The following is a 14,498-nucleotide window of genomic DNA, read 5'->3' as shown; positions in this document are numbered from 1 at the left end:
CTTTTCTTCAGCCAGCCTTCAGTTTCAGATATCTAATTACCTGGCATAACTAGCAAAATATGACTTTCTAAGTTATGGCCAATTAGCAAACTTTGTGGAGAAACTTCTTCAGCAGGATTTTGACCACTCCAGGAAGGCAAACTGGTTGCCAGGATGATGTGCCAGGCCTCAGTAGATTCAGCAGACCTATCTTGGTGCCCAGTTGCATTCATCTGGTTTCCCCAGGGAGATACAGGACATAACTGAGGACCTCCCTTTCAGTGAATCTCACCTCTTCAACCAGAAGATCTATGATTCCCTGCAAGGACTCTAGAGCCATTCTGCAAATGTTGGGTATTTCTACACCAGCATCCAAGCACAAATTCTACTGCCCACCTCCTGCACGACAGTACAGCGCTCCTCAGTTCTTCCATCAGCAACCCTATGAACCTCCTCATAAGCATCAGAAGACCCAACAGTCCCATTTGCCTGGGTCATCAGCACAGTCCCCAAGAAAAAAGGGAAGATGAGGACTAGTCCTAGATCCGTCATCTCAACTGATTCATATGCAAGCCAATCATATTTTTGCTAGAAAACGGCACGTGATTTACAGCTCTTGTTATGCAAGACGCTTCCTTGTACATAGATATCCACCTGACCCACAGACAGTTCTTGAGATTTACAGTGGGCCCTTGTCACTTCCAGTACAGAGTTCTACCATTTGGTTTCACCACTGCTCCTTGGATTTTCACCGAGGTTTTCTCTGTAGTGGTGGCTCAGACTTAACATTTGAATCTCTCTTCACTTACTCTGAAGAATTACTAGGAGTGTCCCTCTGGCAGCACAATCCAGATGAGAGGCTTGAGTATCGACCTCCCTGCTGCTTCTACTCCTCTACTCCGTAGGGATGACTGTAAATGTCAAAAAATTGACATTGGACTCCACATAGTCAGTGGAATACAAAGCAATCTCCATTGGTAACAAAGGCCTCTTCAAGTTCACGTCTACTTGCAGTGTCCCTTGTAAAGTGCCATTTGTGCCATCGGCCCCAGTATGTCTATAGAACCAGTATTCAGCCAGGCAGCCCTAAAGAAGGGCGTTTCTGCTGAATGCACATTCAGATAGGCTCTCTGTCTACAACTCTTTCTCTTCTGCTTGGCCATTGAACCAACCCAAAAAGGAAAGCAAGAAAAACAAATACAAATGCTTACAAGATCATTGGGTTCCCAGAAAAGATAGGCAGAGCTTTTTAAGTTGTATAGGGGAACGCTCGCAGATTAAGTGTCCAATCATATATCTGTTAAGTTCACATCTTGTATTACTCTCCATCCTTCCTTTTAGATTGATTAGGTCTGTCTTAGCCTCTATATTTTTACAGGGTCTCATTAAATTCAGTTTTGCAGGTTATATTCCAGGGTCTCAGAGACACTAGAGCTACTACTGTTGTTATAAGTTCTCAAAATTACAAGGGCCCTTGTGTAAAAAAACAAAAAACAAAAAAACCAACAACAACATATACAAATGTCAAAATGGAAGTTTATTCTGAATCATAACCACTCCCCAGATCTGAGATGTTGCAGGTTTCCCCTCTTCCTGCAATTACCAGAGGCAGTTCTGCCTTTACACCAGATCCTTTGCTTTCACAAGTGCAGAGCAGCAGGTCAGCTCTCCCACCTCATCCATTAGCAATCCTAGAACTTATTTAGAATTTAGAATTTATTTTGGAATTACACTAAACAAAATCTCCCTCCATCTTTAGGAGGTCAAGGTTTCTGGAGTTCTGTCCTCTGAATGGAGCCACCTGGCAAGTTTCTTCTCTCCATTTATTTCCCACTCCTCTAAAAATAGTGGTGAAGGCTAAATGAAATGGGAAAAAAATCAAGAGATCCTCTCAGGAACCAAAGAACACACAACCACACTCTGTCTGCAGACCTGCACTCTGCTCAGCATCTGGACATCATGCTCAGGCCTCCATATCCTTCCCACACCAACTGTAATACCTCCAGATGCACCTCCATAAGGTCAAATCACTCCTCCTTGGCACTTGTCCAGTTTCATATTAAGGGATGAGGAGCACCACAGTGAAACCTAAGAGTCCTTCCTACCAGAGAAGGGACTCAGTTTACCTGGGGGCAAAATATGAGTTTGAACCGCTAGGGGGAAGCTCACACCCAACAGTGGAGCCAATTGTTCCGGTCCAAATCATCAGTATGATGCCTCTGGGTCGACTTCAAATTCAGAAAAATGCCTAGGGGGCAGGGTATTCCACATATCAAAGACTTAGATCTAATGACTTTTGACAGGTGAGTATAGGAAATATTGCAACACAGATGCTCCCTCAAGCTCAAGGTGCCTCAAAATCCCTTTTTGTCCCCTCTTGAAGCTTGAGAGATGTCATAATACATCAAACCATCCTGTATACAGTCTCACGTCTCCCTGAGCTGAGTCCCTTAAGATAAAAAGTGCTCAGGGTTCTACTCCAGATTCTTTGAAGTACAAAAACGATGAGGAATTTGAACCATATGAGATTTCAAAAGAGAGTGAACAAGTCAATGAAGGTGATGAAATTCAGGATGGAAATGCTCTCTTCTGATAATACTGAAATCACTTGTGGAGACCAATAGAGGGTTGCTGGACTTTACAGAAGCTCTATATGTGTTTTACAGTTAGGCCCTATGATTGGAAAATTCTCTGGTTTGCCAACAGAAATCATCACTGCTGATACAACGTGGTCTTTCTGCCTTTCATGGTTTTCATGAAGCTATTGGTAGGTGATAATAACCAGATTGGTGAGTTTAGGATCTGAGCAACAGTCATCAGAACTGATCCCAGGAGACCTTGCAGCAAGTAATTCTGGCAGTGCTCTTCAGGCACTGGGGTTTGTGACAAACTTGAAAGAAAATCTCTGGACTCTCTGAGGATTGTCTATGTAGACGTCAACATTGACGCAAGGAGGGCTCTAGTCCTCTCAAGGTAGAGGATGTTTGCGACAAGGTTCAAGTACTTATCCATGAGATATCACAGAACCAAGTGACATACCTCTGTTTTATGCAGCTCCCTGATCTTCTATTCTCATGCATAGAGATTACTCCATGGGCAAGACTGTCCATAAAAGAACTTCAGAGATTCCTCTTATGGGCTTGGAATGATTCCCAAGCAAGGTAATGAAAGGAAAGATGCTGTCCAGTGTGATCAAGTCTCCCAGGTGATGGAAGCAGGAAATCCCTGTAATAGTAGAATTTTTCTTTCACCATCTGAACCTCAAAATCCTAACCGCTGACTCCAGCATTTTAGGGTTGCAAGGACATATAGGACATCACAATACACAGAGAAGTGAGGTCAAACTCAGAGATGATTTTTAGAGCATCAGTTCTGTAGCAGAAAAAGAATCCAGGTGGGCTGTTCAGCACTTCTCTGATCACCTGAGAAAGATGCATGTCTTGATTTAATCACAAAAACATGATGTACAAAAAAAACATGGTGTACAAAAACGTAAAATATTGAGATTATGTCTAAATCTGGAAGCAATGCAGATCCTTTCCTGGATGGAATGTCACTTAGCCTCCCTTAAGATGAGCCACATAAAAGGGACTTGTAACACAAATGCAAGCTGGCTACGCTGTCAGCAGGTAAACAACTCAGAGTAGTCCCTGAATCAAGGTGGACCTGTTCACATTCAGTCAAAATGTGAAAATAAGACTTTTCTTCATCAGAAAAGCAGACCAGAAATCACTGGGAAAATATGCTTTGACTCAAGGAAGGTTGAATCTGTTTCTCTATGCAAAAAGAAAAGGAGTACTTGTGGCACCTTAGAGACTAACAAATTTATTTGACCATAAGCTTTCGTGAGCTACAGCTAAGATTGGAGAAACAACAGTTTCTTCCCTCCTCTCGCCTCCCCAGAGATACGTCCCCCCCACCCACTGAAGGTCTCTTCATCCATTTAAACCCCAATCTGCAGCCTTTGGGAAGCCCAAGGAGAGGCTCATGGCAGGATGGGCTCCATGTCTGCCGTGCTCCGGCTGCTGCTGTGTAACACTCCAATGTCACATGTGCAGTGCCTGGGCAGTGTCCACTGTGGAGTGTGACCCTGGCTGGCACAAGCTGCTCTGCCAGGGCCGCAGCTCACCCCTGCCTCACACCTTCGCCTCTAACATGGCGTCCATCAGCCGGGCGCTGCTTGCGATGGCTGTCGTCAGGAGTATAAACTTGTATCCTTTCTCCTTCCCCAGGAATCGGAGAGCAGAGATCTCAGAAAAGGTGCAGCCTCCCAGGAAGACTGCTAAGATGACACGCTGCACCTCCCAGGCAGGATTCTCCTCCATGACCAAACTCATTGCCATTCAGCAGGCGCACCACCTCCTCCAGGCTCAGCCAGCCCTTGCACTCCAGCATCTGATGAAGTGAGCTGTAGCTCACGAAAGCTTATGCTCAAATAAATTGGTTAGTCTCTAAGGTGCCACAAGTCCTCCTTTTCTTTTTGTGAATACAGACTAACACGGCTGCTACTCTGAAACCTGTTTCTATATGCTTTCCCTCCTGTTCTGCTACTAGGAAAAGTAATTCCAAAGATCAAGAAAGAGGAAGCTATGGCCATTCTCATTATCCTAGACAAAATCTCCTCTTTTATCTATTATTTGAACCTGACAGTGTGGCTTATGAATGGCATCTCCTAAACAAGATGAAATACTTCTCTAAAGGAATAAATTATTCTCCTAGCCTGCCATAGGCTTTTTTGCCTACATGAAGGTAAGGCTGAGCCCTGGAACCTCATGGACAAGTCTGAACTGTATATTTTAGGAAAAGAAGTCTAGCTTGAGTGTCTCCAATTGCAGGAGAGATCCGTCCCCAGAAAGGAAATTGTTGGGTAACAAATTTTCCATTATCCTTGGTCATATCTAATTCTATCTTTATTCTGAGGGAACATAATGCAATTTCAGAACTGTAGCACTGCAAAGCACAGTGAAGGCACTATTGATAGGAGCACTGAAACATTTTACTTCTGGCTATTCCAGCATTTGGAGATCCCATTTATTTCTTAATGATTCATAATGAATAAATTTAGTATTTCAAAATATCCACTTTTTAATAGTTTTGTAAAAATGATTTCTCCTGGTGGTAGACTGGTTTTGGTCTTGTTCCATGTGTTAATGAATAGAGGTGCTAGACTAGTCCCTGAGTGTAGTTCCCAAATGGTCATACGCTGTCATGTAGTTGCCCAAAAGCAGTTCTTTACACTATCCAAGTCCATCCCAAGATTTCGAATGGAAAACAAACAGATCATGTTCAGAAGAGATCCAATCCATCCTTAATAAAAATAGGGAATCCTCTACAAGGAAGTATTATACTGCCAAATGGAAGCGTTTCTCCCTCTGCTGTCAGCAATGTCACTTACCTGTAGAGGAACCTGGGGCCCTCTATGCACTATCTTCTTTCCATAAAGGCATTGTGTCTTTCCATTAGTTCACTGTGCATACATTTAACGGCTACTAATGCCTTCCATCCCCTGGTGGAGAACTGCTCTGTTTTCACCTATCCTACAGCTCTGGGGTTCGTAAAAGGTATCATCAGAACCTTTCCCCTGGTATTAAAACCTATATCTGCCTGGCATCTGAACTTGATACTGTCAGTGCTTATGAACCTGCCATTCAAGCCTTTGGTCACTTCTTCTGTTTTACACCTTTCTATGAAAACAGCCTTCCTACCAGCAATCACGTCTGCCAGGAGAATGGGTGAGCTCAGGGCCCTCATGGCGGACTCTCCCTACTTAATCTTTCATAGGGATAAAGTGTCCTTAAGATTTCATCCCTAAGGTTCCCTCTGATTTTCACTTGAATCGAACTGTCCACTTCCTCTTTTTCTACCCAGAATCTCACATCAACAAGGATACAGAAGATTGAATTCACTGGGTGTCCACAGAGCTTTGGTCTGCTACTTGGAAAGGACAGAGCCCTTTGGGAAGTCTTAGACACTTTGTTTCCATTACCGAGCAAATGAAGGGGAAACCCGTCTCTTTGTAAAGACCCTTTAAATAGATTTTGTGCTACATCCTCCTTTGCTATGAGCTCATGGAGTCCTTTCCCTACAGGTGTCAGGGCTGCTCAACCAGAGCACAGGCCACCTTGGTGGCTTCCCTGCAAGGAATTCCCCTCTTAGAAATCTGTAGAGTAGTAAATGGGGCTTAATACACACTCTTACTAGACATTATGTCCTTGTTCAAGCTTCATCCATGGATTCCTCCTTTGGTTCAACGATCTTTCTATCTGTGGTGTAACATACTTCCTCACACCCTCCTCCTCAATGAGTATTGTTTGGGAGTCGCCCACAGTAAACACCCTTAGGTACAAGCACTCAAAAACAAAAAAAAACTTATAGTAACTGGAGTTGGAGCTGTGCGGTCCCTGTGGGTATTCACGACCTGCCCTCCATCCCCTCTGCTTGAATCTTCACTTTATTCACTGTAGTGTAGGAACTGGGGAGGTGGTTGGTGCCTTTTATGCCCTTGGTTCAGGCCACAGGGAGGTATAGGGCACAGGTATGGACCAACTGCTACTGAAAAATCTTCTGGTCACAGGCACATAGGGTGCGTGTGCAACCACAGTAAATACCCATAGGGACCACACGTCTCGAATAATGCATTATGATATGGTAATTCACCTTACTTTTTCCAACCCAACCTGATCTCTTTCACTAGCATACCTCAAAATGAAATAGAACCTCTCTTCAGAGGAAACCATACTTAAATCCCCTTCATTTTCAGTTTTACGTGGGATAAATTTTAATTTTCACTGCTAGAATTTAAAACAAAAGTGTAAGGGTAGAGTGTAATAAGTCTTTTCTGATATCCTGAAGGTCTGAGGAATTTAGAAATATAGTTTGTTTTATTATTGTTGGACTATAAGGTGGATAGGAAGTTGGCTAGATTGTCGGGCTCAATGGGTAGTGATCAATGGCTCCATGTCTAGTTGGCAGCCGGTATCAAGCGGAGTGCCCCAAGGGTTGGTGCTCGGGCCGGTTTTGTTCAATATCTTCATCAATGATGTGGAGGATGGTGTGGATTGCACCCTCAGCAAGTTTGAAGATGGCACTAAATTGGGAGGAGAGGTAGATACGCTGGAGGGTAGGGATAGTATACAGAGGGACCTAGACAAATTAGAGGTTTGGGCCAAAAGAAATCTGATGAGGTTCAACAAGGATAAGTGCAGAGTCCTGCACTTAGGACGGAAGAATCCCATGCACCGCTACAGACTAGAGACCGAATGGCTAAGCAGCAGTTCTGCAGAAAAGGACCTAGGGGTGACAGTGGACGAGAAGCTGGATATGAGTCAACAGTGTGCCCTTGTTGCCAAGAAGGCCAATGGCATTTTGGGATGTATAAGTAGGGGCATTGCCATCAGATCAAGGGACGTGATTGTTCCCCTCTGTTCGACATTGGTGAGGCCTCATCTGGAGTACTGTGTCCAGTTTTGGGCCCCACACTACAAGAAGGATGTGGAAAAATTGGAGAGAGTCCAGCAGAGGGCAACAAAAAGGATTAGGGGAGTGGAACACATGATTTATGAGGAGAGGCTGAGAAAACTGGGATTGTTTAGTCTGTGGAAGAGAAGAATGAGGGGGGATTTGATAGCTGCTTTCAACTACCTGAAAGGGGGTTCCGAAGAGAATGGATCTAGACTTTTCTCAGTGGTACCAGATGGCAGAACAAGGAGTAATCGTCTCAAGTTGCAGTGGGGGACGTTTAAGTTCGATATTAGGAAAAACTTTTTCAGTAGGAGAGTGGTAAAACACTGGAATGCGTTATGTAGAGAGGTGGTGGAATCTTCTTCCTTAGAAGTTTTTAAGATCAGGCTTGAGAAAGCCCTGGCTGGGATGATTTAGTTGGGGCTTGGTTCTGCTTTGAGCAGGGAGTTGGACTAGATGACCTCCTGAGGTCCCTTCCATCCCTGAGATTCTATGATTCTATGATTGCTTGTCAAATTATCTCACTTCTTAATAATAGCATGCTGTTTTGCATCCTTAAAGCAATAAACAAATTACTAATCATCACAACAGTCTACTCAGGTTGGCAAATAGTAGTATTCCCATTTTACAAATAGAGAAAGTTAGAGTTGTGACTTGCTCAAGGTCACAGAGGGATTCATTTTTAGAATGAATTTCAGAATGTTGTAGTTCCTGGGTCTCAGTGTTACACGCCGTCCACTAAGCCATTCTGTCCTCTTCCCTAGAATTTAACTTACGTTTATTTTTGTTTTGTGTTCATTGTCATTTTTAGGAAGAAGAGTCCTGTTTTGAGCAACAAAATCTCTGTAGGTTTCCAGAATTAACAAACCTGTCTTCTGTAGTTAAGGTTTCTAAGTATGCTTTGCTCAAGAAAAGGGTGATTTCTTGAAAAGACTTTTGTTCTTAAAACTTCAACTGTCCATTAAAGATTAAAGTTCCCCGAGAGTCTTGGTTCTCACTTTAGATTTAAAGGTTAGCTGCTGCTTCTGCAGTTCTTCCAAGGAGCTCCTGGAATAATGGACAGAACACAGAGTGGAGCAGTGAAAAGGACCCTAAGCATGGCTAGTTAAAACTAAATTGGTAAACTAATCTGTCCTTTTGTCCAATTTTGCAACAGAAAAGCTTCAAAAACAGACTCCAAGGAGAAATTGCTGAGCTTGAATTAATATGCAAACTAGATACCATTAACTTGGGTTTGAATAGAGACTGGGAGTGGCTAGGTCATTACGCATATTGAATCTATTTCCCTAAGTTAAGTATCCTCACACCTTCTTGTCAACTGTCTAAATGGGCCATCTTGATTATCACTACAAAAGTTTTTTTCTCGTGCTGATAATAGCTTATCTTAACTAATTAACCTCTTACAGTTTGTATGGAAACTTCCAGCTTATCTGTATGTATATATATATCTTCTTACTATATGTTTCATTCTAGGCATCCGATGAAGTGGGCTGTAGCTCACGAAAGCTTATGCTCTAATAAATTGGTTAGTCTCTAAGGTGCCACAAGTCCTCCTGTTCTTTTTGCAGATATAGACTAACACAGCTGCTACTCTGTAATCTGTCCTTGTAATGTTGTTTTTTTTTCTTCCCTAGAAGAGAAGCCAAAACCAGATTCAGTATTAAAATCTCCTTCCCCAGTCCTCAGACCAGAGCCTAGTGGGGAGAAAAAAGATCAAGCTGACCAGACCTCTGAGGCTGCCTCTGAGGAACCACCACCAGAACTTCCTCTTGCTGCATCACCAGTCCCTCTTGTTCCTATTGCTGCTGCTGCTTCTAGTAAATCTACATTCACAGTTGACTCAGAGGAGAGCTGTGAACTAACTTCCCCGAAAGAGGAAACAATGCCTATATCCAGTGCCACACCCTGCACAGAAGAATCAGACCCTTCACCAATAGAAGAGGTTGATGCTGATACGTGCAAGGAGCCTAGTACTGTAGCAACTAGTGATATTCCAGTGACTGGTAGTACTAATCTAATTAATGAAATTAATGGAGTTAATGAAAAAGTAACTGCTACAGATGGCATAGCAGAAATAGTTCAACAGGAAGTTGCACCATTGACTCTTGAATTTGAGATTTTGGAAGGCCTTCCTGCAGAAGTGGAAAGTGTACCATCTTCCATTGCTCTTTCCACCTCTCCCTCTCCTCCTCTAACTCCTCCTATTCCTGTTTCTGCTGCTGTTACTACTACAACACCTCCTTCCCCTCCTCTTCCTCCTCCTCTTCTTCTTCCATCTCCAATTGCCCTCCCTGCTGTTCAGGGAGATTTAGATGGAGAGGAGAGCAGAAGAACTACCCTTAATGAAGTTGTAAAAGATACTCAAAAGAAAGAAGAGGTGGAAACAGATGGGCAACCGGAGGAGAATGCAGAGTCTCAGAATTTAAACTCCAGGAAGAACCCTGTACCAGGTAAGTTCTTGACATTATGGTCCAGCATGCATTAAACTTGAGGACAGAGAGAAAGGGGGGTTATTGGGTACCATTTTTATTCAGTGTAGTTCCTTTACCTTCCCTCTGTCCCCACCCCTGGATCTAGCTTGTACCAAATCACCACTGGTTTAATCAGAGAACGTTAATCCTTAATTAATAAGCACATCCAGTAAAACTAATGAGGTTATTACTGTTTGTTATACTATGTAACTCTGATCTTCATATAAGGGATAGGTTATTAGATGTTCCATAAGAATGTGTTATTTATTAAATATATCTTAGGATTTGTTCACTTTATATCAGCTTCTGGTTTATTTTGTTTCAATGGGGGCAGGGGACAGAACTGCACCCCATGTGTGTCCAGCCAGGAAACCTGAAAGACATCACTCTCCTTCTCTCTAACACCAGCTGGCTGGCTGAACAACCAGCTTCTTTTGATTTGTCATCCTGCACCAAAAACAGCTGTAATATTCATCAATCCTTGAATGTGAACCTTCTGAGCAAGCTATTTCATAGCCTTGCATTTTGGACAACAGTGTCAAAAAATAATATTTCTGAAAGTGATAAATGAGTTGGACACTTACGTGCTTTAGATGGCTGAAATGCCAAATGTAACACACTAGATCTACCCATCCTAACTTAATTTTAACAGTGCATCCATTTTCCACTACGAAAGCAATGTTACAATATACCCCGTCACATAAGTAAAATGGTCTTTCCTGCTCAAGAGACTTTATTGTTATACCATATTTCAATATTTCTGGTTTTAAAAAAACAAAACTATACATAGTAGTCTAGGAAGGTTGAAAATTGTTTATGAATGATTTGGAACCCAGAAATTAGATGCAAAACCTCTGTAATTACTTCTAAAGCCTGCATTTTTGTCCCAGAATTGTTAACTACATTTGGTTTAAACTCTCCTATAAGAACTTTGTGATTCTAACTTTAAATGGATTAGTTCACCCATTTTTTTTTTATTTGCTGCATTTGCTTCATTTTACGTGGAAGATTGTTGTTTCTGAAAACATAAAGGGTGGAAAATTTGTGAATCAGTGGATGATTTGCATTTAGCTATTCTAAAGTAATGTTGGATATAATATTATGCATAGATTTATTTAATAATTAACAGGACCAAATGTTGCTAAAGCACCACAACCTCAGGAACAACTCTGACATCATAATCTAAAAGGCTGACAAAGGAGGTGCAGTCGTCATCATGAATAGGTCGGAATATGAACAAGAGGCTGCTAGGCTGCTCTCTGACACCACATTCTACAGGCCATTACCCTCTGATCCCACTGAGGGTTACCAAAATAAACTACACCATCTGCTCAAGAAACTCCCTGAAAAAGCACAGGAACAAATCTGCACAGGCACACCCCTAGAACCCCGAGCAGGGGTCTTCTATCTGCTACCCAAGATCCATAAACCTGGAAATCCTGGACGCCCCATCATCTCAGGCATTGGCACCCTGACAGCAGGATTGTCTGGCTATGTAGACTCCCTCCTCAGGCCCTACGCTACCAGCACTCCCAGCTATCTTCGGGACACCACTGACATCCTAAGGAAACTACAGTCCATCGGTGATCTTCCAGAAAACACCATCCTGGCCAATATGGATGTAGAAGCCCTCTACACCAAGATTCCACACAAAGATGGACTACAAGCCGTCAGGAACAGTATCCCCGATAATGTCACAGCAAACCTGGAGGCTGAACTTTGTGACTTTGTCCTCGCCCACAACTGTTTCACATTTGGGGACAATGTATACCTTCAAGTCAGCAGCATTTCTATGGGTACCCGCATGGCCCTACAGTATGACAACATTTTTATGGCTGACTTAGAACAACACTCCCTCAGCTCTCGTCCCCTAACGCCTTTACTCTACTTGCACTACATTGATGACATCTTCATCATCTGGACCCATGGAAAAGAAGTCCTTGAGGAATTCCACCATGATTTCAACAATTTCCATCCCACCATTAACCTCAGCCTGGACCGGTCCACACAAGAGATCCACTTCCTGGACACTACAGTGCTAATAAGCGATGGTCACATAAACACCACCCTATACCGGAAACCTACTGACCACTATACTTACCTACATGCCTCCAACTTTCATCCAGAACACATCACATGATCCATTGTCTACAGCCTAGCTCTAAGATACAACCACATTTGCTCCAGTCCCTCAGATAGAGACAAACACCTACAAGATCTCTATCAAACGTTCTTAAAACTACAGTACCCACCTTCTGAAGTGAAGAAACAGATAGACAGAGCCAGAAGAATACCCAGAAGTCATCTACTCCAGGACAGACCCAACAAAGAAAGTAACAGAACGCCACTAGCCGTCACCTTCAGCCCCCAACTAAAACCTCTCTATCAAGGATCTACAACCTATCCTGAGGGACAATCCCTCACTCTCATAGATCTTGGGAGACAGGCCAGGCCTTGCTTACAGACAGCCCCCCAACCTGAAGCAAATACTCACCAGCAACCACATACCACACAACAAAAACACTAACCGAGGAACCTATCCTTGCAACAAAGCCCGTTGCCAACTGTGTCCTCATATCTATTCAGGTGACACCATCATAGGGCCTAATCACATCAGCCACACTATCAGAGGATCGTTCACCTACACATCTACCAATGTGATATATGCCATCATGTGCCAGCAATGTCCCTCTGCCATGTACATTGGCCAGACTGGACAGTCTCTACGTAAAAGAATAAATGGACACAAATCAAATGTCAAGAATAACAACATTCAAAAACGAGTCGGAGAACACTTCAACCTCCCTGGTCACTCAATTACAGACCTAAAAGTCGCAGTACTCCAACAAAAAAACTTCAAAAACAGACTCCAATGAGAGACTGCAGAATTGGAATTAATTTGCAAACTGGACACCATTAAATTAAGCTTGAAAAAAGATTGGGAGTGGATGGGTCATTACACAAAGTAAAAACTATTTCCCCATGCTAATTTTCCCCCTACTGTTACTCACACCTTCTTGTCAACTGTTGGAAATGGGCCACCCTGATTATCACTACAAAAGTTTTTTTCTCCTGCTGATGATAGCCCACCTTAATTGATTAGTCTCATTATAGTTGGTATGGCAACACCTATTTGTTCATGTTCTCTGTGTATATATATCTTCCTACTGTATTTTCCACTGCATGCATCTGAAAGTGGGTTTTAGCCCACGAAAGCTTATGCCCAAATAAATCTGTTAGTCTCTAAGGTGCCACAAGTACACCTCGTTCTTTTTGCTGATACAGACTAACACAGCTACCACTCTGAAACCTGTCACCTAAGTGTGTTATTTCCATTAATCAACAGTGCGTACTGCAAGATTTGTGTCTGTGTTGGGGGGTTAATTTTGTAAAATACTCTTTACATGAAACTGAAAGTTTACTCATTTTTTGTTATTGAAGGACAAGAGAAAATGAGAAAAATTAAAGATTTTTCTGATATTACACATAATTTTCACATATCAGAACTATTTTAAAGGCTGCCAGCCTGAAACCTATAGGACCAGATTCTGCCCTTGGATGATCAAATATGGTTCCCATTAGACTACAATGAAGTATCCGTGGGCAAAATTTTACCTGTAATTTCATTACACTTACAGTATTTACCTTTCACTTCTAGACCTTTCCTTCTGCATTGGTCTTACTGCTACTTTCAGAAGAGTTTCAGTCACAGATAGACCACTTCAGCTTTCAAGGCATCAGAACAGGGGTAGTCAATAGGCGGACCGTGGGGCAAATTCGGACTGCCAGAGACTTTAGAACAGACCCTGAAATCTTTTATTTACTTATTATTATTGGGTTTTTTATATTATTTTCTCTGGAGTCAGCACCTTGACTGTACCTTGACCAAGAAATGTGGACCATGACACAAAATAATTGACTACCCCTGCATAAGAAGTTCCTAAGAGGTTTTAAAACCTGTTATATACAGAGACAAAGTGAACTTGAACAGGAAAAAAACATTATGATTTTCTGTCAATTTATATTTTACCCTTTCACAAATGCATTTATAATGTGTAATGGCATTAATTAATTACATCTACTGTATTATTTTCTGATATTAAATTACTTCTGTGAAAAGCTGTGAGATGGCTGAAAATTATGCCATATTCCTGTAAATAATTTGCATGCTGGATCTAAACAGGCTTTTCACCATCTGTATAACATCAGATATTTTTCAGTTAATAATTTTCTTCTGTCTTCTCCTGTTTTAAATTTGTCATTGCTCTTGCAATAACAGTCTTCTCTCAGTCTCAGCCGTTTCATAACACACATTTAATTTCTTCATTGGTTCAATAGTGGAATAGGACTACTTGTGTAAGTAACAATTTATATGATCAGCTCCTAAATTATAGGATTGTAGTTTGCTTTTAGATCTACCATAGTTTAAATTCAAAATTATTATATACAATGTTTTGGTTTTTTTATTATGAAGATTTTAATTTTAATGCTTTAATTTCATTATTGGTAAATAGCCCAACACACAGTCTCTGAAAAAATGTTTTTAGGAATATGGAAAAAAATATTCCTCAGGTTTTGTGTAATCTT

The 14,498-nt window shown here is 41.9% G+C and overlaps 1 protein-coding gene across 47 annotated transcripts in view; it reads left to right on the top strand.

Moving 5' to 3' along the window:
* The window catches only part of EIF4G3 (eukaryotic translation initiation factor 4 gamma 3), a 457,314-nt gene that overhangs the window by 289,739 nt on the left and 153,077 nt on the right, over positions 1-14,498 (top strand). For all 47 annotated transcript variants that reach the window (XM_048825364.2, XM_048825402.2, XM_048825383.2 and 44 more), the window contains one exon: positions 9,075-9,890. In XM_048825364.2, the coding sequence (XP_048681321.2) occupies positions 9,075-9,890 (816 nt within the window). The remainder of the gene's footprint in view (positions 1-9,074; positions 9,891-14,498) is intronic.

This window comes from Caretta caretta, chromosome 18, assembly GCF_965140235.1.
Source record: "Caretta caretta isolate rCarCar2 chromosome 18, rCarCar1.hap1, whole genome shotgun sequence".
Taxonomy (NCBI): domain Eukaryota; kingdom Metazoa; phylum Chordata; order Testudines; family Cheloniidae; genus Caretta; species Caretta caretta.
This window is presented reverse-complemented; position numbering and strand designations above follow the sequence as displayed.